Below are 27,380 nucleotides of genomic sequence, written 5' to 3' on the forward strand. Positions count from 1 at the left end.
GCTCCTCTGATGCTTGCCCTGAATGTGACCCAGGTGTGCTAAAGCAAATGGTGATCCCTTGGGGCCAATATCCAGGCTTTTCCCATCTCCCTCAAGCAGACAATCCTTTGGGACATTCCTCTTCCCAAGGCAGACAACTCTAGAAGTGGGCTCCCTCCCCATCCTTCACCCTGTCTCCTCCAGCACTGATGTAACATGCAAACCCCAATTCCGGGTCCAAACCCCTCTACAGCCTGCAAATCCTCCTCCCATGGAGATGTGTGGATGTGGCACTTGGGGACATGGTTTAGTGGTGGCCTTCACAGTTCAGGATTAACGATTGGACTTTATGATCTTAGATAGCTTCTCCAACTATGATTCCATTGGTATCAGTGCAGGGAAGTGCTCCCAAAGCCCTTGCACACTCTTCAGGACACTGCTTTACTTGCCTTCCTGGTTCAGTGTCCTGCACATGTGCATCTTGGGCAAAATGTGTTGATTTTAGGGTTCTCCACAGACACAAACTGTCAAAACTCTTCCTCATCTAAGCAGGGAATTGGTGATGGAGCATGAATCCAGCCCCTGTCCTGGGACAGATGCCAGAGGGCTGGGGTCTGTGCAAGTCAGGGTGCTCTTGGCGCTGCACAAAGTTCCGCAGTCTCAAAAAGGAGGGATTTGCATGGAAGGGGTATTTTGCATGCTCCAGGGGCTGTAAATGGCAACTTGAGCTAGTGAGGCATCTGCTGCCCAGCAGGGAGAGTGACAGCCCCAGCTCTGCAGTGGACAACTGGGTGGGCAGATTTTCAGGTCCACCTGGGCAGGGAGTGAGTGACTTCATAAATGTGTCATGGGGTCTTGCAATTGCAGCACAGGGAGTTTTGGGAGCAAGGTTTGGGGTGAATTTGGCCCCAGCATTGGATGCATGGGGACAGCAGAAAACAGGCTGGGTGTGGATGGTGGCACAGGGAGACCTCCAGTGTGCAGCAGGCAGAGCACCAGGGCTCCCCCCAGCTCCCAGCAGACCTTTCCAAAGGCTTTTGTTCTTTTTCTGATGACTGGAAATGGAATATTTTCATCCCTGCAATGCAGAGGTGCTGCCGAGAGGCTGAGGTGGTGGAGCACAATCAAAAGGGACTGCAAACCCCTTGGCTGGTGTTTAAGGAGCTTTGGGAGACCTTCGGAAAACTTGGTGGGAGCAACCTGGGCGCTGGCAGAATCCGGCCGCCGCCAGGCTCTCGGCAGCACCGGCAGCTCTTCCCCAGCAATGTCACTATGATAAATGTTTGTCTTTTCCGTCCAAGAGATACAGAGGAGCTGCTGCCAGCACCACGTCTCAGTGGAATCGGGGTTTGCACTGCCAGGAGCGTTACCGGCTCATGATTCACATCTTTACAGCAGCTTTGGAAGGAAAATGTGTTTCTCGCCAGGCAGACCTTCACGCACGTCGAGATGCCACAGTTTTTCCAGACTTTCCAAAGGAAGCCACAGCCAAGTGAGACATTCCTTCTCTTCTTCCAGCTTTCTTGGAACAATCTTCTTTGATTAGTGAGTGAGACAGATAGTTGGAAAGAAAGACAGACAGACAGGCCAGGAATAGGGTTATAATGAGCAGTTTGCATGAGCCCCAGTTGCCGGTGGGAGGATGCGTCCATCCGCCCCTCTCTGGGTGGTTGCTGAGAGCCCCTGCTGTTGACTGTGGTCCCCCAGCCTGTCTTCCTCCGTGGTCCCCAAATCTCAGTCCTTCTCTGTGGTCCCAACCCACTGTTCTCCTCCATGGAGGAGGACAAACCCCCTTCACTCCTCCATGGTCCCTGACCCCATGCCCTCTGCTGGGATCCCAACCCCCCTCTTCTCCTCCATGGTCATGGACCAATCCCCCCCCACTCCACGCTCCTCAAATCCCTGCCTTGCTCCATGATACCCAACCTCCTGCCCTCTGCTGTGATTCCCAAGTCCAGGTTCTTCTCCATGATCCCTGAACCCCGCCTTCTGTCATGGTGCCCAGACAGTGTCTGCTGAGGCAGGCAGGAGCAGGGATCCCACCAGGGAGGATCGCTCTGCGCTGAGGTACAAAGCAAAGCAATTGGGGTTCACTTTGCCTGTCGGGCCTATGGCACAGGGAGACAGGTTGGAAAAGCAGACAAATGACCCAGGCATGGCCGGCAGGTCCCGTGCAAGGGACGGGGATGAGGCTGGGGTGCAGGGAAGGAGATGGGAATTCCTGCCTTGCTCCCTGCAGCTGCACCCCCTCAGCTACCCCAGTTCTGGCACTCTTTCCTACACCAGCAGGAGAAACAAAACAAGTGTCTCCAGGGAGTGTGTTTGGAAAATACCAGGTTTTATTAGACAGGCTGATGTTCAAGTTGACAGTTTTATCCCAATGCACACAATCATGGGCATCTACAGGCCTGTGTCCCAGCTCCCTCCCTCCCACAAAGCTCTTGGGCAAGATGTTCAACCCCCAAATGCTGGGTGGGGTTGGGGTTTCTCAGCAGAATGAAAATGTCTCCCTGCTCCCCATTTTTCCATTCCCAGATTCCCAGATGTTTTCTAGGAAAGCTCAGTAAGAACTGGGACACAGAGGAACTGCAATCCTCTTGGGAGTGACAGCCACTTGGATCCATGAGAGAGGAGGCATCTCAGTGGTGGCATCTCCCTGAGCCAGCATGGAGCTGGGTCAGTGAGTGTCACAGGGAGCACGGAACAGACCACCAATGCCATGGCTTTGGAAAGAGAACCCAAATGAACCATATCAGGGGCAGAAGGGGTTTGGCTGTCACAGGGGAGTCCCATCCAGGACACGGGCACCAGGGCTTTGCACAGGGCGTGCAAGTGCTACAGGGAAGAGGAAGGGAGGAGAGGAGGCAATGAAGGCTGGAAAATAAAGCAAAATAAAAGGAAGCCAGAGAAAGGATGAGCAGAACAATGGGAGCGGCCTGAGAGCAGAGTAACAAGGTCAATACTCCTTGTGGGACAGGGGCATTTCCCTAGGTTCCCCACGGGCTTTAGAGGGACAGAGGAACAAGGAAAGAGATGGTGTGATACAAATCACAAATACAAGTGCTTGCAAATAGAAATGTTTAAAGGCCTTTGCTTTCCGTGACAGTGACACACGGTGTGACAGCAAAAACAGTGACAACATCAGCCTGTTTCTGTTGGTGTTTCTATTCCATTAGCTCTTAAAAAACCATGCAGACCAGCCCGACGACGGAGGAGAGTGAACAAGAGATGGAGAGGAAAACTGATGAGCAACAGGATCATGGACAAGAAAGAAGGACTGGCAGTGGGAGGACAGCAGCACTGGGGCAGGTTTGAGACCTCACAGTACTCACAAGTACATCCCTTCTCTCCAGACTGCTGTGGTTGCTTCTCTCTCTGACAATGCTTGTCTTCCCTTGCACCTCTGCTTTCTCTGCACTGCAGGCAAAATCCCTCTTCCTGAGCCACGCCCTGCAGCATGCTTGAATGTAGATTTGGGTCTCGGCTTCATTAGCTCAAATGTAAAGTCCTACCTTGAAGCAGAGGCCAGGAACATTCAAGTCCCTGGGGCAGCATTCCCCCAAACTCACCTGGACTCAAGGGAACCTCTTCTTTGCAGTGCCTAGGGGATGTGGAGCTCTCCCAGGCCTCCTGCCATAGCTCACGTCCTGTTGCACACATGGAGACATGAGGCACTGCCCTTCACACCCTCCCCATCACAACCCAGCCTCCCATTCCCTGCTTTCTCTTTTCCTCTTTCATTCCTTTTGCCTTTTTCTTGCCTCAGTGAGCACCTCCATGTCCTCTTGCTTCTGTCAAAATAAGTCCCTTTTCTTCAGAGGTTTCCTGGAGAGCAGCACTCACTGTGGGTGTTTGGCAGGAGGAAGGACAAAGGACTTTCAGCAGGTCCTTGGTGGGCTTGAAGGTGCCAGTCTCCATCCAGGACAGCATCTGTCTCCTGGTTGGCAGACAGTCATGTTCTCCCTGAGGGCCAGGTTTCAAGGTCATCTGTCCATGGGGGACCTCACCCTGCTCAGGTGCTTCCAAAGCAATACTCCTTCAGGACTGAGCACCGATGCTCAGAGACAAGCCAACAAATGGCTAAAATGGGAGGACTTTGGAAAGTAGGCCCCAGAAACCTGCCTGGACTGTCCTGGGGAGGACAGATCAGCAGGTAGGCAGAAGGGATGTGACCTTTTTAACTTCACAGCCAATGACCCCTCTTCCTGCCTCCCTCCACAGGATGGGGAAACATGGAGGGCTGACTGAGAAAAGAGCAACATGGACTTGAAAAAAGGCAAACTGCAAAACCCTCACCCTTGGAGCCCTGCTGGTCCACAGACAAGACTTGCCAGCGTGGGTTTTGAAGTTAATGACACACGAAGCATGAAGTGCCTTCTTCTGTGCTGGTCCAGGGAAGGAAACCCTGCTCACATCTCCTTGTGGGACCAGGACCATCTGATTTGGAGTGCTGGCCCTCCTTCTCCTCCAGCACAGCTCAGCCAGTGCTGGCTGCTCCTTTCCATCCCATTTCTTCCTCTGACATGGACTTGCAAATCCCATCACAGCTGCCTGTCTGGAGTTACAAATGCCCCTGCAAACACTCCTTCTTAAGTCAAACACCCACATGAAGGCTGCAGAAGATCAACTGAGCTGTTAACAGAAAGCAGAACTCACCAGGTGACCTAGAAGTCTTGGAAAGAAAAACAAAATCAATATTTGCTGAGATTTGTAGCAGCTTTCTGCCTGAAAACAACAGCCTCTCTTTCCTCGACCAGTGCTTCCAGTGATGCCTGGGTTAGTGTGTCACTGCTCTCCCCTGTGCTCTCACGCCGTGCCCTTGTTCTTGCTCCCTCATGGCTTTGGGGATGCAGAGGCTGACATTCCTCTTCATGCACTCTTGGCACCAGTGGAAAAGCAGCTGCAGTCCTGCCCGTGCATTGCTCATAGTTACAGCTTAAACATTGCCTTCTACTCGAAAGAACAAAGATAAAATGTCAGGAATTCACAGTTTTTATTCTCTTTCTTATGCCCACCCATCTTCCCCTGCCATCGATGTCAATGACTCAAAGTCCTCATCGTACGGTAGCCTTTGCCAGCGCGGCACTCAAAGGGTTAACAAACCACGGCTTCTTGGACAGATAAGACATAAGCTCATTCACCAGTAGGAACGCATGGACGGTTGGGTTGTGGATCACCTTAGGGCTTCCTGTAGCGATTCTTTGGGGTTTCACCACAGCCAGTGATGTCACAGGAGAGGACATTGGGCTTCTTCCCCAAGCCGAGGCTTCCCAAGAGATCAGGAAGCTCGCGGGTGATGGCCTTCTCGATCTTCTCTAGGAAACACCCTCCCATGTAGGAACACTGCTGAGACAGCAGCTTAAAACTAGTGATGGGGTTGATGCCAAAGAAGTCCTTGTAAGCCTCGCGGTTGGGGAGGTCAAATTTGCTGACATTGGTCTTTGCCAGAATGGATTTAAAGATATAGAACTTGTCAGGATCTTCCACAATGTCCCTGAACACCAGTTCTCCATCACTAAAGAAGGTCATTTTGTCTTTGTAGGTCTGTAGATAGCGATCGACCAGGAGGGCGTGGATGCGCACCCGGATGGCGTGCTGGCGGATGAAGGCGATCTTGTTTTCCATCCTGTTCTCAATCACCTGGTTGAGATCTTCCAGGAGTGATATCTCTTCTTTGAGGAACAGGTCTCTGTGGGTTTCTGGGTGGTAGTCATGGGGCCAGAAGGAGCTAACATACACCCTGGGCGGCTCTGTGACATTGATGAGAGGAGCCAGGCTCCAGAACAAGGCACCATAGACTCTCATCAGCTCCTGGGTAGCCAGGCTGTCGGCTTTGTTCAGGATGATTCGGATCTGAGACTCACGGCCCTTCAGCTGGCGAAACAACATCTCCAGCTCCAAGCCCACATCCAGCTTCGTGGGGTCAAAGACAACGAAGATGAGATCAGCTCTGTCAATGAACCACTGGCACACATCGTTGAATGGGTAACCTTGAGGAGAAGAAAGAGGGAAATCCAATGCAGGATGAGTCCCTTCAGCAAGGGATTGATAAACCAAGCCTGCTGTGCCTCAATCCCCATTTGGGTTGCACAGGATGTGAGGCACAGCGGACTTCCCCTATAGCCTAGCACCTCTTTCTCACATGCTAAAAACACTTTGGAGCTTCTTGGAATGAAAAGCCATCCCTGGGTGTCTAGGCCTGTGACTGCCTGTCTCTCGCACCCTCATCTCCAGACCTTCCTCCTCCCTGATGCTGGCCACAGGTTCCTGCTCTTCCTGTGAGCAGATATCAAATCACAGGATCAGAGAATCATTATGGTTGGAAGTGTCCTCTAAGATCATTGAGTCCAACCATTTCCCCAGCACTGCCATGGCCACCAGTAAACCATGTCCCCAAGTGCCACATCCACACATCTTTTAAATCCCCCGAAGGGATGGTGACTTCACCACTGCCCTGAGCTGTGTCAGGACTCTTCTCCATCATGCTTCAGCCACCTTTGTCCCCTCAGATCATCACGGCATCTTTCCTGGGGTCCCTTAGATGAACCCAGTGAACCCCTACCTCTTTCTTGCTGCTTGCGGTTTTCGATGATGCCTGGCGTATCCACGAAGGTGACTCGCTCCAGCAGTTTGTGGGGCACCTCAATCCCTATCAGCTTCTCCAAGAAGTTCTGCCCAAACTTCTCCAGGGGCGAGAAGGAGCGGGCGCTGTCAGCAGCCATCACGATACCCTCGATGGTCTTCAGCTTGGGGCCATGCATGATGACAGTGAACTCAGAGGTGGTGGGTTCAGCTCCTGCACAGCAATGAGAGGAGCAGCAGAGGCGTGAAATCCAGACCAGGCTATGGACACAACAGGGCTGGCCTGAGACTGGGAGCATTGGGAGCATCATGCGCTTCTCAAAAGATGCAGGGGCAAAGCAAGAAGCATGAAATTCCTGCCCAAACGTCTTGGGAAAATGCCAGTGGAGCTGTTTTCCGTGGGGACTGGTTGCTCTAAAAGTGGCCTGCCTGTACAAGGTGTCCTGGAGAACCATCTCCTGGGAGCCCTCATTACCACACTGCTAAGCTGGCCATGGACATCTGCCCTCAGCTGTGAGATGACATCCATGGGAGCAGGGAGGAGGGAAGGGGAATCGCTTTTCTCCTGGGAGGGTGAATTAGCTGGCTGCACATGAAGAGGGATGGGGAGAAGAGAAAGGTGAGTTGACTCTGTGACATGACTGCTGCTCTCTGGGTTGAGATTGGGTGCTGTGAGACCTGCGCTGCAGAATGAGGATATTGAGGGAGAGACACTCTCCTCAACTCCTGGAAGGGTAGACAGGCTGTTATGGGGAACCTCTCCTTGCATATGGCACCCCAGCCAGGGGGCACAGAGCAGATCTCAACATCCCTGCTGTAACGAGGGATTGAAGACATGCAGCTGGGAATTGCTGACTGCATGGATGTGGAAATGCAGGTGCCAGCACCCCCTTGGCAAGGCAGTGACTGTGGTACCTGTGTAGAGCTGATATGGAGTGTTGTCCAGCCCCAGGAGGTAGTTTATCATGGACGATTTGCCGACGCTCCACGGTCCCAGGAATAGCACCATAGGCTTGGAAGTGATCTCCCCATCTGCGGAGAGGGGAAATAACAAGAGGAAGTGAAGGAACAATAGCCGTCGCCGCCGTGCGATTAACTCCCCGCTGTAACGAGCATCCCATCTGAGCGGCGCGGTGATGCTGCCGGGGAAACAGCCACCCTTCGGGGGCCACCAGCCATTCGCCAGCCAAGGCAGCGCCCCGCCGGCCGCGGGAGCGGGACAGCCCCGTGCTCTGCGGCAGAGCCTACCTCGCTGCCCGACCTTCTCCGAGCTTTAGCCCTTCTTAGACTACGGAGAACTGGAAGGTCTTTCAAGCCTTGTCTCGGTTTGGTTGTGGTTTAGCCGGGGTGAATTTGGGGCTGGCTGCTGGGTGGGGGTGTTGTTTGGAGGCAGCCGCCGCAAAGCACGGGCCGTGCCAAGGAGGAGGCCATGCCGACGCCTCGTGCAGAGGGAGCTGCTGTGGATTCGAGAGCAGCGCTGTGGCGCAGGGCTTGGTAAGCGCGGTGCGAGCATCGTGCCAGCTGCCTGCAAGCCTTTCCACCATGCCCTCGCAGGGACCTACCCCCGGGCCTTGCTTCCCTACCCTCTGGCAGAGCAGGAGGTCACTGCCTGGGTGTGAGCTGGGTGTGAGGCTCCAGCTGGGTGGGGGAAGGCAAACAGACCCGCTTTGGGCTTGGGGAAAGGCAGGAGGAGAGTGAACTGCAATCGCCATTCTGCATTCCTCAAGTCACACAGTTTTCTCCGTGAGGGTGGTGACCTGTCCCCGTGCCGTGCCATCAGTCCAGGAGCACAGAGATCCCTGGATACACACAGCCAGTGCCCCCAGGAGCAATCCCTGCTCAAACAGGACTCATGCAATCAGCGTCTGCCCACACCCCAGCCCCCAGGACACCAGGTAGGCAGCCAGTGGAGCCAGAGGAGACCAGGGCCTGTGCCAGCCCTCAAGCTGTTCCCAGGACACATGGGAGCTGGCGAGTCAGCTTGAGCCCAAAACAGGACAAGAATGGAAGAAACTGGATGAGTTCCCATTGGTGGAAACCAACCCCATGCAATGCTCAGGGTGGGAGAGGGTGCATCCCGTTGTTGCCAGCAGGAGTTCAGCCCAGGGATGGATGACACCAGAGGAGCTGGGAGCTGCTGTCTCAGCTGGAGCTGAGCCTTCTCCCATGGCCCAAGGCAAGGAGACACCCTGAGCATACTGTGCTGCTCTCGGCACCTTCTCTTCACCCCCATGCCTAAGGCACAGCTATTTTCCCTGAGGTAGCTGTGTCCCTGGTGCTCCATGGTTGCCACCCACGCAGGAGTCAGCAGCTTTCCAACAAGCCAGGGATCCATCACCAAGGTGGGGGAAGCCACAAAGCCCCCATAGTGCTGAGCTCCTGCCCCAAAGGTGTCAGAGAGCACTGTATGGCAGCTCCACACTGAACCCATCTGGCCATGGGAGCAGGGGCTGGGGACAGCATTCCAGCCTCCTCCTGCTGCATCTGCCCATCACAAGGTCACCATGACACCTCTGGGGAAGGGAATGGGCTGGGGACATCTCTCAGTGGGGCAGTGCTGCATCCATGCAGCTCAGCCCTCCTTCCCCAAGCAGGGCAGCACCTCCGAAGCAGAGGATGGATGTTTCTTCCTGCACCCCACTCCCTGCCTGGCAGCTGCAGGAATCCAGCCTTGTCTTCTCACATGGGACCAAAACAAGTGTTGAAACCTTGGACTCTCATTATTAATCATTCCTCTGCCGCTCTGTCGCCGCTGCTCTGCTCTCTTGCCAGCTTTAATTAGGTTACGGATGGTTGTTATTATTACCATTATCCCTGTGATGTTGTGCCAGAGGTTTGGGGTGGGTCCTCTTGTGCTCTTTCATAACACATCCCTGGCCAGGTGTGGTTGTGTGAATGTGGGCACCTGTGAGCTCCAGCCCTGCTGCATGTCCCCTCCTCTCCCCCACGGAGCCAAGGTGGGCAGTGATGTGGGCAACCCCCTCTGCCTGGTCACTCACAGCCCCTCGAGCCCCTATCTACCTCCCCCATGGGCTGTGTGGGCAGTGCCAGGCACTTGCAGCTCTGCAGGAAGCACAGCAGCTCCAAGGATGTGAGACCATGTATGAATTCTCCTACTGCTGCCCAGAGGCTGGGAGAGAGAGAGTATCTCCCGCCCTAGAGGGTGCTGGCCTGGCATCTGTCCCTGCTATGTCCCCGTGGCATGCCTGTCAGCAGCAGTTTGGGTCACCTTGATGGTCCGGACAGAGGAAAAGAGCTGGAGCTCGCCGGCGGCCGGGCAGGGATGGCGGCAGCTCCCTCACAGCGGCTCTCTCCAGCCACCCTGTGGCTGCTTGCTCCCAGCTCAAGCTCAAACAAGCTCAGCCCTCTTGCAGAGCCTGGGTCTGCTTGGGCTGCTCAGCTCTGGGCATAGGAGCAGTTTGGATGTCCAAGTAGTTTTCTTTCCTAGAGCATTAGCTTTCTGGGAGGTTTTTCCATGTGGCAATGCCATGCTGCCCTTGGTTGGAAGCACTGCTGCTCTGGGGTGGAAAAGAGATGGTTCTAGGGAGAACTTAGAGCCCCTTCCAGTGACTAAAGGAGACCCAAGAGAGCTGGAGAGGGACTTTGGATAAGGATCTGGAGTAACAGGACACAGGAATGGCCTCGCACTGAGAGGGCAGGATTAGATGGGATTTAGAGAGAGATTCTTCCCGGTGAGGGTGGTGAGGTCCTTGCAGAGGTTGCCAAGAGAAGCTGTGGCTGCCCCATCTCTGGAAGTGCCCAAGGCCATTCCCGTGTCCTTGGAGCAACCTGGGATAGTGGAAGGTGTCCCTGCCTATGGCAAGGGGTGGAACTGGATGAGCTTTAAGGTCCTTTCCAACCCAAATCACTCCATGACTCTATGACTAATCTTTGGCAGGGCTTTGTCCCCCCTTGTCCTCAAGCCCAGCAGACATGCCCGGTGTGGCCTCTCCCCCAAGTGCAAGTCTGTTCCGAGTATGTTGGGCAAAGCAGAGGACCTGGCAAAACCTTCTTCTTCTCCTGGTTCCAGCTGAGTCAGGGGCACCAAGGTCTTCTCTGTCCTCAAGCCACACAGGAAGGTTGGAACACCTGGGGAGACTCCCAGCATCACCCACACTGCCGTCCCACCCCTTTGCCACAAGCAGCACCAGCCACGTACCCATGGCACAGATCCAGCAGCCCTTGGAGGGCTGGCTGCCTCACTCCCAAAGCTTCCAAATCCATGAGTATCCTCACAACACGTGTGCCCACAGACAGAGGGATGAGCCCACATGGCTGCAGATGGCCTGTGCCTCCCCCGTGTGCCCCCCGCATGCCTGCACCCACCCCAGCAGCACGTGTGCGAGCGCCTGAACCCAAGATGAGATAAGACAGCTATCGGAATATGCTATAAATACCCTCAGCCCTCCCCACTGCTGGCACACTGGCACTGCAGGGAGCCAGGGCTCTCCAGGCACCAGTAGGGCTCTGCTGTGGCTGTGTTCAAAGGAGCCTGGTTTGGCAGTGTCTGGCAGCGTGGCCGTGGGGCAGGACAGGAGGGACAGAAGATGGGATTTCCCTGCAGGAACATTGTTCCTGTGGCTGAGCACCGGGCCTAGGGGAAGGGCTGGGTGTTGGCTGGCATTTCTTGGACTGTCTCCCATCTCCTGATCCTCTGGGAGGACCTGGCAGCACACCCTGAGCAGGATAGGCAGGGAGAGGAGCCAGTTCGGGCTTCTGAGGGGGATGAGGCTGCTGGGCAGGGGCCAGCCCATGTTACTGGGACAGCTGCTGTGGGATCAAGGGTGGACATTCAGGAAAGTTTCTGCATGTAGGAGAGTGAAGGGTGGGAAGAGGTCTCCTCTGTAGGATGGGCTATCAGCTGGGCTCCTCCAGTTCATGCCGTGGGTGAGAGATCAACGTACAGGTCCAACACCTACAGTCATGGAATTGTTTAGGTTGGGAAAGCCCTCAAACATCACCAATTCTACATGCTCCCCCAGCACTACCAAGGCCACCACTAACCCATGTCCCCAGGTGCCATGTCCACATGGCTTTTAAATTCCCCCAAGGCTGGGGACCCCACCACTGACCTTACCAGCTGTGGCAGGGCCTGACAACCTTTCTCTGAAGAAATTTTCCCGATATCCAATCCAAACTTCCTCAGGTGAAACTTGAGGCCATTTGTTCCTGTCCTGTCACTTGTTCCCGACCTCCACCTGGCTCCACCCTCTCATCAGAGAGTTGAGAGTGACAGGGTGCCCCACGAGCCCCTTTTCTCCAGACTGAGCCCCCCCTAGCTCCCTTAGCTGCTCCCATAGGACTACCAGAAATGCCTTTGAACACTGCTTAGAGGAATATGCTGCCTCTCGGGCATAAACCAAGAGGGAAAGGTGTCAGAGCCTTGGCGAGGCGGGGATTGCAGGAAGGATGGGCTGCCGGGACGCACAGAGTCAGTCTGGGGGCACTGTCCTTGTGGGGATGGCAGGTAACGGGGCTGCTCAGTGCCTGGGAAGCGCGGCTGTGCTGGGACAGCGCCCGGGAAAGCCAGAGGGCAGCGCAGAGCGCAGGCAGCGCCGGCAGCATGCAGGGAGCAGGCGGTGATACCAACCTGTGGCCGAGGAGCCCAGGGTGCGTCCGGGGTAAGCTGTTAGCGAGGGACACGGGGAGAGAGAAAAGGAACCGTGAGTCCAAGGAAGGATGCGACAGCCTGGGTGTGGCCCAGGACAAGGAGGGAACTGACAGCCACATTCCCAGCGGGAGACAAGGAGTTACAGCCTGGGAGCGACCTGCGGCTCCCAGGACAAGCACTGAACCCCTGTCTGCCCTGCGCGGTGGGAATGTGGCTCGGGGTGCCCTGCACCTCAACCCCTGCTCTGCGGGGTTGTTGCCTTCCCTGGCATCACCCATCGAGCACACAGAGCCCAACAAGCCAGGGTTAGACAGCCACCAACCCAGCAATTGTCCTGACAACCCCAGTGGTGGGGTCACCTGGACCCAGCCCCTGTGGCTGGTGATGGCATCTGGGAGGTCATTTCCTGCACAGGGACACCTGCTAATTAGCATGTATCAGTAATTAGGGTCACCAGCATGCACCACAACCTGGCGTGACCTCACAGCAAGCTTCCCATGGCTGGACTGGGAGAATCCCTCACCTTCAGCTGGGGATAGTCCCTCCAAGCACAGAGTTGGACCCAGCCAGAGCATGTCTGCATCCACGTGGGATGGCAGAGCAGAGAGGCGGGAGGGTGGCAGGCAGGGAGAAGGAAATGGCATCTGCCAGGCTTAAGCAGAGGGTGTGTGGGAGCTTTCTGAGATGCACCCTGACAAGTCAGAATTGATGGTGACAGCCACAGCTCCCGCAGGACAGCTGACATTCAACTCCACGGGAGTTTTCACATGTTGTGGGGAGCAGAGGAACTCCTTGGATTACACTGCAGTGAAGGGAGCCGATGGGAAGGGAGACAAAATGGAAGGCTGCCACATAATGGAGGGGCCAGGGTGCTTGCCACGGCACCCCTCTATATTGGCTTACACCTCCAAAGGTCACACATATTCCATGACAGGCCTGCCCCAAAGCTCTCCCAGCTGTCCCGCTCCTCACAGCCAGCTGAGCCGGCAGCTCTATGCCCTCCAGCCTCCTCCCACCATGGAGAGGGGTCACAGGGGGGAACTGGGGACACCTCCCAGTCTGTAGGGACACCACGGGTGGAATGAACCTGCTTGGAACAGGGGCACTGTGCAGGGGAAGTGCTGAGAAGGCTTCCTGAGCTCCACTGTGTCCTCACCTGCCCTCCAAGGTCAAGAGGGTTCCCTGGGCCAACCCTGTAATTAATGTGCAGGTTTCTCTGATTACACTGCTAATAAGGGACTGGGAAAAGCTGGATCTGTGGGTATGAAAGGCAAACTGCTGAGCTGTAGGTTTCTAGATGAGGTTCTGTGTGCCAGGGTATGGCTGGGCTGTCAGAGATCCTTCAAAGAGTTTGGTGTCCATAGAACTATTTTGGAGCAGAGCATGGCCAGGGTGTCTCACAGCTGAGACAAGGACTGGAGGCAGTGCAGCATCACTGTGCCCTTCCCTGAGGGCCAGGAGGGGACCGTAGATCACCAGCTCCAGGGTTACAGCACCATGAGGATGTCCTGTGGGACACAGTGGGGTGTGCTGGCACCTGACCTGGGGTGTTGAGCTGAGGCTGGGAGGAACACCAGGACCTGCTGTCCAAGTTGAGTCCTGCTCAGGAGCTGGGTTTGAGATGGGCTGGGAAAACATGAGGGTTTCCTCAGGAGCTGAGAGGGCTGAAGCCAGCAGGAGCCTGGGAAACACTTAAACACTTGTTTCCCCCCAAAGAGGAAGCAGGGAGATGGCTGCTTGGGCGTGGGTGGATTAAGGGTAGGGTGGGATGACCTGAGGGCTGAGAACTGAGGCTGAGGGCTGCATCCTCTAGCTGTGAACAGCAAAGTGGAGGTCAGAGCCCACCAGCTGCCCCTGTAAACCCAAACATCCTCCTAAACTATGTCCCAAGTTGAGTTGACAGCAAACATCATCAACACAGACCAGAGCAGCTTGGAGAGAAGGTTGGGGTGTTGCCAGGGGACAGGCCAGTAGCCATGGAGTGACAGTCAGAATGTTGTTGTGACCCTCAGTTACCTCCCACAGGGTAACTTCCCTGTGCTCCCAACTAGCTCTACACTGGAGATGGCCTGGCTGGGTAGCAAGACGTCCAAGCCTGCTTTTGGAATGCCTGACCCAGACTTTGGAGTCACAGTGGGAATGCCTGAAAAGCAGGAGTTCTGCTCTAAGGGGATGTGTCCCAGTAGGTTGCCCGGCTGAGTGTGGAGCTGGTGGAGCAAGGCCAGCTGTAAAAGATCTGTGGAGAGGTTGTATTCCGGTCCTGCCTCACCAGGAGGGAGAGAGTGGCTTCAGGAGGTGTGGGCCTGGACACCTGGCGAGGCAGGCAGAGTGCAGGACAAAGAAGACAATATCAGAACCTTGGCAAGAGGCTGACATGAGCATGAAGCCCTGGGACACTGTCAGCAAGGACTCCAGCATCCCCTGGATGCTCAGGAGACATCTGGCCCTGGCTCCCATGCTTGAATGGGTGCTCAGAGGAGAATTACCCAAGTGAACAGGGAAGTCAGGCTTGGGTATGAGCCATCTATGCTTGGAAAATGAGGCTGCTTGTGTTTCCTGCGTCACAAGAATTTCTTGTAGCCTGTGAGCATCTTGGGACAGGGCTGCACTTTCCTCTTCTGGAAGGACATGTGTGTGGCATGGCTCAGCCCACGCCATGCCGGGAGCCACAGAGACCTGCTCACCCCATCCAGCGTGCCTGAGATTGCCAAGGGCTGGAAACTCCAACTCTCAGGATGAGTGAAGGCTGTGGAGCTTGAGGAATACCCTGCCCATATGGCTGTGTCCTGTACCCAGCAGGAAGGATGCCAGCTCCAGCCACCCCCAGGAAGCTCATCCCCAGCCCTGAGAGGTCCTGAGCTTCCTTGCCAAGCCTGTTTCACTGGGCCATGATCTCTGCTTGGCAGAGGTACAGGACATTGATGTTGAGCAGGTGGGGGACCCGAGGCCGGCAGGGCTCAATGCTCAGCCCACACAGATGGCTCTGACAGCAGATGGGCTGAGGCAGAGGCAGGAATTCCTGCTGCTGGGTTCACTAGGGCATGGCCTCTAAGCCCAGTGTGTTCATGGACTCCTTGAGAAGCCGCAAAGGAAGACACATTATCCAAGGCTTTCCATGATCTGCTCTCTGCGCTGTTATCTGCATCCCGAGGACCTGGTGGTGCTGGACACCCCAGTGCCTGTGGCATTACCTGTGATCTCGTGCTGCCTCAGCTCGTTGTATCTGTAGGAGTGTTCCAGGGGCTTGATGGAGGAGTGGTAGATCTTCCTCAGCCGCTGCAATACTCCTGGAGGGCAAAGCATGGGAGCAGGTGAGAGGCAAGCCTCACCACCTTGGCTGAGCCCCTCCTGGGGGTATTCCCTGGAGGAGGGACATTCCCTGCAGGTCTTGAGGGTGGCCCAGCCATGGATCAAGGCATTTGGCTTACAGCTGAAATCTTGGCCAAAGTGATCCCAGTCACACATTTTGCCCAGAGGGGCTGTGGCTGCCCTGGATCCCTGGAAGTGTCCAAGGCCAGGTTGGACAGGGCTTGGAGCAACCTGGGATAGTGGAAGATATCCTGCTCATGGCACATGGGTGGGATGAGATGGTCTTCACCATCTCTCCCAACCCAAGCTGTTCTGGGATTTTGATGCCTCTCCCCTGGTAATGTTTCCCACTGGCCACTGTCCCCATCTGCTCCCAGCAGCTGATGAAAGGAGCATCCTTCCTAAGTGCTGTTTAGCACTCAACACCCACAACCCCAAAAAGCCCTCCACCATGGTACCAAGGCCCCTTGGCATGGCCCCAGAACTGCTTGCTAGAAAAAAGGAGGAGGTTTTTCCACAGTATCACTTATCACTGCCTTTCCAGCCCAAACTGCCTACAAGGCCAGCAGAAGCAAACCTTAGAGCAGCAAAACCCAACATATAACTGGAATAAAAATCCTAACCGTTTGTTACAAGTTGCTCCAGGTTTCTTTGAGCAGGGATGTGCCTGATTCACCATCTGCATCTTCCAGCCTCTCTACCCTCCTAATTCTTGGATGCCCTTGGGGCTGTCTTTAAAATACCTAAAATACATTAACCCAGTTGCAGCCAAAGGGCTGTTATTGAAGATCTGGCATTCCTAGACCTACAAAAAGCAAGGTTAAAATCCAAACACAAGGGAAGGAAAATCCTGTGCATGCTCTTCGTGGAGGGCATGCAAGGCCCCCTCACCTGAGACATCATCGGCAGGTTTTTCCTCGTTCAGCTTGAGGGTGTTCTCCAAGTGGGACCGGTCACGCTTGGTCGGCTCGCTGGCATCTTCAACCTCTTCTGGAGGAGAAAGCAAGGAGACTTGTTACTGCTGGAGGGGCAAACGCACACAGGAGCTCACACAAGCGATTGCCAGGGAGAGGGCATGGGGAGCACACACACTCTGAGCCTGCGGACACGCCATGCCCCTTGGCATGCCCCGTGCTTTCCCTTTTGCACAGGCCCCTGGAGGCTGCCAGGGCTGTGGCTGCTGGGGGAAGCATCACGTCACGGGCAACTGCTTGGCTCCGAGGAGGGGCAGGCTGCTCGTGGGGAATGCGAAGGACGTGCCTGGAAGGGGCTCCCGAGGCTGGGATGTAGCGCGAGCACACGCGGCAGCTGCTGCCCAACGGGGCCCCGGCGCTTCCCCCGGCAGCTGCGGCTCCGTGGGGCTCAGCTTCGAGTGCAGGCTTTGTGCTGCCGCCTCTCTGTCTGCCCACTCCCCCAAAAAACGACACGGTGAGCTGGAGATACGAGTGCCAAGGCTGGGGCTGGCTCTGGCTCTTGGGGGACAGGCCAGCCTTACCCATCCTGGCTGCCCCACCTTTGCCAGTGGGGCTGTTCCTTCCCAGTTCTCCCACCTCTGCCCCCATATCCCCCTGCAGTCCTCTGCACAATGCCTGTCCCTCACAGCTCCATACTTGGCATGGGGAGCATGAGGCAGCTGCCTCCACTGGGGAAGGCACCCCGGAGTTCCCAAAACAGGGAGACAGAGGTGTCCTTGCCATGGAGGTGCTGGCACAACAGGAGCCTCCAAGAGCTTTTTGATAAGAGGTTGGACTTTAGCAGGTGTTTGGGGACAGGTCTGGGGACACCAGGGTCAAGCAAGGGCACCACTAAGTCCTGAGACTGTGTTGAGCATCTACTGAGTGTTGGGCTGAGGGAGACCTTTTGACTTGCCAAGTAAAGCCACAGAGACCAAACTGGGTTTGCCTTTTGGGAAAAATGTGAGGCTTTTTGAGCTGGGATGTTACAGATGGAAACAACAAAAATACTAATCTGGGTCCAAAGATCACTGCCCAACCTGTGGGCCAAAGTCTACAAATATTTCTAGGAAATCATGGTGGGGGGTGTCCCTTTCCCTTAGTTAGCCTTTCACTGATCGAGCAGGGCTGGTGCATCAGCAGCTCATTGGCCTGGATTAGCTCTTCACACCTTTCCTACCAGCCAAGAACTGGTGGAGAGGAGCCCCACCATCCTGGGAGCATCCTGCCCCTGCACAAGCCAAGGGCCTGGAGGACTCTGCAGGCGGTGGATAAAGAGTCTCTAAGAGATCTATGAGTGCTGAAAGGGGCCTGAAGGTTAAAAGTTTTATCCATGTCCACATCCCTGAGGAGCAATCATGGACTTAGAGTGGAGCGAGGGGAACATCAGCCAATTTTGGCACCGCTGTGCTGAGTGCTTGCATGACAGGCGTCCTGCTGTGGCCTTGCTGCCCACGGCTGAGCACAGTTAGGGGCAGGAAGGGAAGCACAAAGCGTTAGGAGAGGGCCATGCACTAGGCAAGGTTTAACGTGCCAAGCTCAGCTCCGCTGGGTTGATGGGAGGTCACTCTCGCTGTTACAGCACACCCACAAGAAAATACTCCAACCTATCTGCCTGTGCCGGGGCTCAGCAGCAGCTGGGGGAGTGCTGGGGACCTCTGTTTCTGCCAATGAGGGCTTCTCTGCAGGGGGGTCTGCGGCTGCTTGGGGGGTTTCTGCCACTGCAGGGGGGTCTTCTGCTGCTGGAGGGTCTTCCACTGCTGTTGGTGGGTCCTCCATTGCTGGTGGGTCTTCCACTGCTGGAGGATCTTCTGCTGCTGGTGGATCTTCCACTACTGCTGGCGGGTCTTCTGCTGTGTCCCCACAGGGTGGTTGATGGCAGCTGGCAGGGCCATCCCTGGCTTCTCCTGTGCTGGCAGCTGCTGGTTTGCTGTGCCTCTTTTTGTTGGAAGTGCCAGCTGCTTTCTTGTCACTCTCTTCGGCTTCATCCTCTGGTTCATCACCATCTTCCTCAGACTCTCCCTCCTCCTCGTCCTCCTCCTCCTCAGACTCTTCCTTGCCTCCATCTTCCTCAGACTCCCCATGTTTACCTTCCTCAGACTCTCCATGCTCATCATCTTCTTCTGAGTTCTGCTCATCCCTTTCCTCCTCTCCCTCAGGAGCAGATGCTGCTCTTGGCTCCTCTGTTTGCTCTTCCCCAGGCTGCCCTTCCTCCTCAGAGCCTCCTTTCTCCATGCCAGGCTCCTCATCCTCCCAGGCATGGATGTCATCTTGTGTGCCAGACCCATAGTTCCCTCCATGATGAGCTGCCCTGGAATCCTCCCCTGAGCTCTGTTCTTCCTGGCCCTGCTCCTTGCTGGTCTCCTCTGTCCGGCTGTCCCTTGGCCCCAGGCTCCCGCTCAGGCCATCCACTGGCTCTTCCTCCCCCTCTCCACATTCCTCCTCGGTGGCACTGGGCATGGAGGTGTTAGCAGTGCCACTATCTTGCTCCTCCTCAGGGCTGCCATCAGCCTCCTTCTCTTCCAGCCTGGGCTCCGTGGCTGGCAGGGGGCTCTCAGCAGCACCATCACCACGGCCCGTGCTGGGGGTGCGCGGCTCTAAACGATGAGAACAGCTCGGTCAGTCCCACCCGCGCTGCCGCGCGGCCACCAGGACACCCGCCAGGGCCCTGAGGGATGAGTCGTGCCTGGTACCAAGAGGGTTAAACTCTTCCCTAAGCCTTCTGCAGCTCCAGCTCAATTTTCTGTCCCTGTTGCAAGAAGTGGGGTGCAAAGATGTGTTTGTCGGGGCAAAGCAAAGCTGGCAAGGGGCTCTATGGCTCCACCAGCCAAGGCTGCCTGGCACTGGGGTTGCTGCCCACCCCAAAGCAACAACCAAGGCGGCAAAGCTGCCCTAAAAATGGGGAAAGGAGTAAAAATAGGAATTTTTGAGGGGTTGTGGACACTTGGCAGGTTAAAAGAGTCCTTCCCCAGCCCTGACTCAAGAGGCCATCACACCAGCCATGGTGGGTGGTGGGGTGAGGGGGAGAGGAGGAGGAAGGGGCTTTCTGGCATGAGAGGCTGCCCAGCATGGGGTCTTGCCTTCCACAGGCAGGGCCTGACCCTGGCCACAGGGCTCAGGAGCTATTTATTGCGAGTGTCCCTTCACTAGGAAAGCATGTGCCGCGCCGTGCGGCTGCTGGGGACACAATGAGTGTGTTCTGTGGCCCAGGAGAATCCATCCGTATTTTCCATAGGCTCCAACTGCAATTTAACATCAGTCAGCGGGTGCCAAAAATAAAAGATCATGGCTATACGGTCTCCGTTACAAACAGTTGCTGCTAGTCTAAATAATCCCCCCAAACGTCTCATGCCAGGGGAGCGTTTCAGAGGAAAATAATTCCTTTGTACTCCAGCTGGCAAGCAGATGCCAAGCAGGAAAAAAAGGCCACCTCCACCCAGGCTGCGGGAGGAGAGTGGGCAGTGCTGGGCATGGCCAGCCCTCTGCCCCGGCTCGTGCTCTGTGTCTGTGTGGGAGCCACAGGGCTGTGTCCAGCTGGACCCTGGCAAAGCTGGAGCTCGCTGGGCTTGGCACAGGAGGGGCTGGGCTGGGGTCAGCACAGTGCCAGCCCCAGACCCCTCAGCCTAGTTTGCTGTGCCTGGGGATGCCGGGTGGGTGGGTGTATCACTATGGTGCCACGGCTGTGAGCCGGGATCAGGTCGTGCTGGGAGGTTTGTGCCATGCCAGCAGCGGGCATTGGGAAGGACAGGCTGCCCCCCAGCCTGCCCTCGTTCCCGGTGGCTCTCAGCTCCCTGGCACAGCAGAGCTGCAGCCGCTGCCATGGCCCCACACCCTGCCCGAACCGGATGCACAGGTCACCCTTGCTCTGCCCTCGCTGACCTCCCTGTCCCCTGCTGGCACACGGCTCACAGGTGCCTCTGGGCTCCCAATTCAGCTCCCAGATGGAGGGAAGTAGTAGTGGGCAATTCCCACCCTCTTTTCTCCCACCCCTGCCCTTCAGGTCACCTTCCCGTGGAACCTCTGGGACCTCACAGGAGCCGCTTGAAGGGGAATATCTACATTTGACCTGCAAAGCCCTGAGTGGCTAGGGGCCAACCTGCCCGTGCCTGGCCCTGGTGGCCTGGGAACCTGCCTGGGTCCATGGAGGGTCCCTTCAGCTGATGGGAACAGGGATATTCTCAGTTTGGCTCCAAAATAGCTGGTGACCTGGAGGGCTGGGAGATGAGTGACAGCCAAAGTAGAGGAGAAGGGCAGGACCAGGCAGAGGAGACCCTGCGAGTCCTGAAGGCTTTGTCTGGGGTCTGTGTGTCCCCTCTGACCCAGAGAGGCCATCAGCCACTATGGCCAGGTACAACAGCAACGCCAGTACCCACCACGAGCCATCCCTCGTGGAAAGAGGGAAATATCCCCCAGGCGCTCTCATGGGGATGACCCTGCTGGTGTGCCTGTCACGGGCTTTATTTCCTGTGACCTTCAAGGGTCTTACACAAAGTCCCTGTCCCCTCTCCACCTCCTTCTCCCTGTTTCCCCTACATGGTCTCCCTATCCATGGCGAATTGTGCTGACCTGCACATGGCCGACCGATGAGCACAAAATGGGCCGAAGGTTACGGGCTTAACACCCTTCGGAGGCTAAAAATACGGCACGGCAACTGTACGGGGGATCGGGAGGAGCAGCCCCGCTGAAGCCCCCGCCCCTTCGGCCGCTGGCCACAGCCCCTCGCCCCGCCGACAGCCGAGGGTGACGTCCGCCCCTGGGGGCCCCCGTGGGCTCCGGGAGGGGACGGCCACGGTGTAAAGTGACACCGGGGCTCCCCGTGTTCACACCTTGCATTGTGCCAAGCAGATGGGTCTCATCGGAGAGGAGACCTCGCCCTTTTCACCTCGGGGACTTGACCTCCCTGCGGGTCCCTGGCTTGCACTGCCCCTGCCACCCCTACCTCGTGCTGGGACTTTTATCAGCTGCCACGGGACCTTTTCCCAGGTGGTGACAGCGGGGATGGAGAGCCCACGGCGCGATTCTGGGCGCCACAGAATGCCGTGGTTGGTTTGCACCCAGGAGCAGCCTGTGCGGGAAGGAGGGGCATGGCTGAACATCACGGTGCCCCCTCCATCCCTGCACAGGGACGAACAGAACGACAACGATCTGACGGCAAAACGGGTCCTCCAGGAGGACGGTGAGAAGGGACAGATGGGCACAGGTGGCTCTGGAGGGACACTCTCCCCCTCCAGCAGAAATCGGAGCTCTGAGCGTGGGGCCGGCGATGGCAGGGCTGCGGGGATGGCTTTTCACACGCCCCCTTCCCCTGCCCAGATCCCAATCCCTGCTTCCCTGGGGGTATTATCCACTGGCTCCTGCAAGTCCTGTGCTCCTCGTGTCCTCCAGGGGGGTCTTGGCCAGAGCTTGTATCCCAAACAGCCAACCCTGCCTTTATTCTGGCAAAGCCCTTTGAAACCTCATGGAAAATGGACACAAAAAAGCCGTGAGGGGATTCCCGGGATTTTCCAGCCGGACCCGATGCAGACCCCTCCTTTCCTGGGAGACCCCATTTCATGGTGATGTCCCCACCCTCCAGGCTCTGTGGGGTCCCCATGGTGTCCACTCAGGGCCATCCCCCCAGTGTTCCTCCAGCTCGTGGCCCTGCCAGCCCAGAACTCAGAGCAGGTTGGAGCCCAGCTCCAGATGTGGTTTGGAGTCAACCAGGCTGACACCTTCAGAGGAAAGTGTCCCACAGGCAGCCCAAGCACAAGGATGGGGCTGAGGATGGGGTTTCTCTCCCTCGTGCACCCCAAAACCCAGGATGCCCAGACACATGATCACGTCCCAGGGGCTTCATGATCCCAAAACTCCAGCATAAAGCAAATAGAGTCCTGGTTTTCAATGCAGAGGGAGGTCTAGGAAACACCTCTGTCAAACTAACTTGACCTCACTTGTAGAGAAGATTCTAGGTTTAGTTAAAAAAAGTTATGAAGTTATTTGATTTCTACAAATGGTTGGATAGGACCATATGATATTTTTATTATTAAATGGTAAAGAAACCTCATCAGGATCTACCAGAGGGATTAAAACCAGGCTTGGAGCTTTCTAAATAGAGATGAAAACAATCACTGCTGCAGGGTGTTTCTTCCACTGTCTCCCCACCCTACAGATCTGTAAGGATCCCTGAACCCCTGACTTGCAGAAGACACGAAGATGAGGAAGGTGGGAGATGAAGCACCTCCTGCTTCCTGGCAGAGGAGACCTGGGTCCATCAGTGAGCAGCCAGCCAGGAAACATCAGGTACTTTGGAACAGGCATATGTCACACTGTACATCAGGGAACATCTCCCTGCGGTGTCCCTTACAGCTTGGGGGAATGGTGGGGGACCCAAAGGATGGGCTGTGGCATGGCTGGGGCTGGAAGAGCCCCTTCTTCCAGAGGTCCCACTATTCCTGTCCTCTGGCCTCCAGCCATGGGATGCTTCACCAACCCCAGGGATGTCCCCTGAGGGACATCCCCTGTCCATTCAGGATGAGACTTCCTGGCTCCCCATCCCTTCTTGGGTCATCCCAAGCATTCCTGGTCACCCAGTCACCCCTTGCACTTGCCAGCCTGGATTCTGATGTCCCACAAGGTCCTCAAATCCATGGGAAAGTCGGGGCAGACACTTCCTGGCCATGCCAAGCAGGGGTACCCAGCCCTGGGAGATGACCTGGTGGCACTGGGGACCCCAGCACAGGGACAGGGTCACACAGCTCCGAGCCCTTTTCCATAGTGTGACCCCAAGGATCAAGCCATGTGCCCAGCTGGCAATGGGGCCATGCTGCCACTGCCAGCACCCCATCCTGGTTCAGAGTGCCCAGCTGGAGCTTCCCCTGCCCCTCCTGCAGCCCCCACCAGCACAGGAGCTCATGGCTCCCTCCAGCTGTCACTTACAAGGGAAATGACCCTGTGGGCTGGAAATAGCTCAGTGGAGTCCTGCACAGCCCCGGGGCTCCTGCTATTCCTGCAGTGCCCAGGGAATAGGCAATTCCAGAAGCAATCTGGTCACCCTCAACCAATGGCCAGGCTGGGGTTTCACCAGCTCGGCGAGTGGGACATGGTGGGAAGGTGGCAAGTGTTGTCCCTGGGCATGGCACGGCCCTCCCAGCCTGGTGCCATCCCTCAGAGACCTGCTGGTGCCCCTCTGCCACCAGGACCATGCACAAGTGAGGTGTCCTGGCCTTCCTGCCCAGCTGGATGTCACCTACCCACGAGGACAAGGATGCCTGATGGAGAGGGTGTCACAGCACAGCCAACCTGCCCAGCATCTGCCTTGCTTTGCCCAGCCAACAGCTTGGGAATGAGATAGAGCATGCCCAGGGACCAGGATCTCCTTAGGGTGAGGGAGCAGGGGTGTGACAGGGATGCACATGCACAAGCACCCAAGATCTGTGGGTTCCTGAAGCACCCTGAGCCCCTTGTGTCACACACACCCAATGGCAGTGGTGCCTGTGGCTGTGCCAGTGCTGGAGGGTGGAGAGAGTCCAGTGAGGAGTTACTGGGACACAGGGGTCCCCACCTCTGGGGAGGCTGGTCACCATGGGGGACATTGGCCTGGGATGGTCAGAGGGAAGGGTCCCCATGGGTGCTGTGGACCCTGAGCCCACACAAGTGTCACAATCCCACTCCCAAAGTGTTCTGACCTGGGAGGTGGAGCCCACTCTAAAGTGACACATTCCAAGGTGACACATCCTGGGTGATGGGAAACACCCCAAGACACCATGAGGACATGGTGATGGAGTTCATCCTGAGGTGACACCTTCCAGGATGAGTCACTCACACTTGCTGTCACCAGGAGGGGTCTGTGCCAGCTCTGGCCACGTGTGCCATGAGCTTTGGCTGGAGCTGTGAGAGTGCAGGAGAAGGGCAATTCCCACCCCTGACCTCTGGGAATGGTGGCAGAGTCCTGGCTGTCCCAGGTGCCACTAAACCCCGAGGACCGCACCCTTGCCATGATGTTTCAATGAAGTCCCTGCTTCTCTACCCCCTTCTCTTCCCATGGGCACCTGCAGCTCCACAGTCCCGTGGGATCCCCACAGCCCCACAGGCATCAACAGGGGTTGAGTGGGGAGCCATGTCCCAAAAATGGAAAAAACACAGCCTCCAAGCCACTTCCTGCACCCCAAAAGAGCTGAGGCTTAGAGCTCAGCTTAGTGCCAAAGGAAAACCAAAACTCATCCTGCAAATCCCACTGGTCCCTGAGGAGCAGAAGCATGGGCAGGTGACTGCTGTGCTTAGAGCAGTGCCCCTGCTAAGAGCTTTTTTTGAAACCTAGGTTACAGAAATACCCTCAATAAACTGGTGGGAACTTTGGGGACCCCTCGGAGCTGGTCCTGGGGCTGCAGGACCCCCATGTGCCTCCTGGCACCGGAGCCTCCTCTGAGATGGGGATCCCAGTGCTCTGCCATGACAGCCTCAGCAAAATCAAGACCTGGCCTGGTGGTCACCCACCATGGTGACAATCCTCTGATGTCCCACAAGGCCACCAGCCCCTCTTGGAACAGCACCAGCCACCAGCTGTGCCCATAGAACACCTTTCCAACCCCCATCCACGGGCCGGACCCACGGCCCCATGGAGGTCACCCCACCTCTGTCGGGGTGTGTCGCCGGCCCCCAAACCCATTCATTCCCGAGAATGGCCCAAGATGCCCTTAAAAGGCCAAAACTCGGCGGGGCCGGGGGTGCCGGGCGCTGGCAGGCGGCAGCTGCGGGTGCCCGCGCGGGGCCGCGGCGGCGCGGGGCGGGGGGGCAGCGGCCGGGGGGGCACAGTGTCCCCTTACACGGCTGTTTCCATACTTAGCCGCCCCTCTCCCGGCCGCGCGGCCGCCCGGAGTTCGGCCAGGCAGAGAACCAGCCCAAATTAACTCAAGGGCAAGCAAGGGTACCAGCGATGCCGCCCCGCCGCGCCGCCCCGGGGACACCCGGCCGGGCAGCGGGGCGCTGAGCGGGGGAGGCGACAGGCCGGGCAAGGGGATCCGGGGTCCTCAGAGATCCCCGGCGCCCTGGCAGCCCACCCCCCAAGATCCCACAGTCCAAAATCGAGGCACCACGGCAGCCACAGGTGACACTTGCTCCGGGCATGTCAGCGGCAGCACGGCCCCTGCGCCCGTCCTGACTCCGTAAGAGGGACCCCAGACTGCACCTCCCGCCAGCCCCTCCCGTCCACAGCCCCCCAACACGTTTCCCTGCACATTTTGGGGTGACTCTGCAGCCCTGGAAAAGCTGCTAGGGAGCCTGGACCGCTGTACCCCTGGCACCCGGTCCTGCTTCAGGGCTGGGCTCAATGGGCACCCCAGAGCCTCTCCAGCACTCTCAATCCCATAGGCACCCAAAATTCTACCTGCAACCCTGCAGAGCTCCCACAGACACTCCCAGCCCCAAAAGCACCCCCAGCCCCATGAGTACCCGCAGACCCACAGGTACCTGCAGCCCTACAGGCACCAAGAGTCCCAAAGGTGCTCACAGCCCCACAGGCACCCCCAGCCCTCTGGGGGCTCAAAGCCCCATAGGCACCTACTGCCCCACAGACATCCGCAGCCTCATGGGCACCTGCAGCCCTGTGGGGTCCCCACAACCCCACAGGCACCTGTGGTGACACGCAGCCCTATAGGGATCCCACAGCCTCTTGGGGTCCCCACAGCCCTGTAGGAACCCACAGCCCCATAGGCACCTGCAGCCCGCTGGAGACCCCCTTAGTCCTGCAGGCACCGACAGCCCTGTGGGGACCTACAGCCCCGTGGGGACCTGACAGCCTCGTGGGGTTCCCACAGCCCCAAGAGCACCTACAGCCCCACGGGGATCCCAAAAGCCTGGGCACCTACAGCCCCAGGAGCACTCACAAGTCCCGTGGAGTCCCCACAGCCCCAAGGGCACCCCCAGCCCCGTGAGGACCCCACAGCCCTGCCAGCAGCCACAGCCCCACGGGCACCCGCAGCCCCCCGGAGTGTCCCCGGTCCCCGGGAGCCCCCAGCCCGGCGTGTGGCCGTACCTGCGGTGCCGAGGAGCAGGAGCGAGGCCACGCAGCAGCAGAGCAGGTTGAGGCCCTTCATGGTGGCTGCCAGGAGCTCCCTGCCGCTCGCTGCCTCTATTTATACGGCGGCGGCGCGGGGCAGGGCAGGCAGGGCAGGCAGCTGCCCGCACAGATGCTGCCGTCGCCGCTCTTCCGCTCCCAGGGGCCCTGGGCACGGGGACAGGGACAGGGATGGGACACAGCGGCAGCGCTGGGAATGGCTCGTGTCAGGGATGTGATGGCACGGGACACCTCCTGGCATGGAGTGCCCGGGCTGGCACTGCTCATGTGGGGTCACAGTCCCCATCCCAGTGGTAGGAGAAATGGGTGCCTCTACCTTTACTCGAATAAATTCCTGCAGGACTCTGTATCCGTTGTGGACACTGTCCTCACCCCAGAATCCTGCTGCTGTGGGGCAGTGGGGTTCCTTGGGCTGCCTGAGCTCCTGCAGCTCCTTTTGGGCTGGAGCAGGATTTTGTGGACAGGGAGAGCTGAGCATCACGGCACTGTGGTGTCCCCATCTGTCCCCAAAGGTGGATGTCCTTAAGCACCTCGGCCTGGGCTGAGTTGCTGTCCCCTCAAGCCACCACAGGTCACCAACTCCGGGCAAAGGAAGGAAACAGGACATGTTCCTTCTGCCCTGAAGGTGTCCCCACTGCCACTGCACTGGCAGCGTGGCACAGGGCACTGATTCCTCTCCCACAGCCAGAGGCACGGTGTCACCAACTCCTGGTGGTGACAGGGAACAGCCACCCAGCAGTCCCCAAAGCCTGCCCTGGCAGAATAGCACCTGGGCTCCATCGCTGCAGGAGGCACTTTTGGGGGTGGTCTGTGATCCACCTGTTTCTCAGGGAAGGGGCCAAACTAGGAGGGAAATAGTTCCCCAAGTGTGGGAGCAGGGGGAGCCCCTGAACCG

At 57.3% G+C, this 27,380-nt stretch overlaps 1 protein-coding gene across 4 annotated transcripts; it reads right to left on the reverse strand.

The window, feature by feature from the left end:
* Positions 1-2,296: 2,296 nt before the first annotated feature.
* Positions 2,297-26,587, reverse strand: SRL (sarcalumenin). 4 transcript variants are annotated; one of them, XM_085075054.1, is made up of 8 exons: positions 26,444-26,548; positions 18,042-19,031; positions 16,373-16,468; positions 15,364-15,459; positions 12,152-12,187; positions 7,477-7,593; positions 6,542-6,775; positions 2,297-5,969 (listed from the first exon to the last, which is right to left on the reverse strand). In XM_085075054.1, exons 1-8 carry the CDS (start codon positions 26,502-26,504, stop codon positions 5,158-5,160), a joined length of 2,442 nt encoding a protein of 813 aa, XP_084931180.1. In that variant the 5' UTR covers positions 26,505-26,548; the 3' UTR covers positions 2,297-5,157. The 4 variants fall into 4 exon arrangements, with proteins under 4 accessions (XP_084931180.1, XP_084931179.1, XP_084931181.1 ...); XM_085075053.1 differs by having other exon boundaries at positions 16,373-16,471; XM_085075055.1 differs by lacking the exon at positions 12,152-12,187 and having other exon boundaries at positions 16,373-16,471.
* Between the last annotated feature and the right edge of the window lie 793 nt (positions 26,588-27,380).

This window comes from Lichenostomus cassidix, chromosome 14 (genome assembly GCF_008360975.1).
Source record: "Lichenostomus cassidix isolate B80296 chromosome 14, HeHo_3.0, whole genome shotgun sequence".
Lineage (NCBI taxonomy): Eukaryota > Metazoa > Chordata > Aves > Passeriformes > Meliphagidae > Lichenostomus > Lichenostomus cassidix.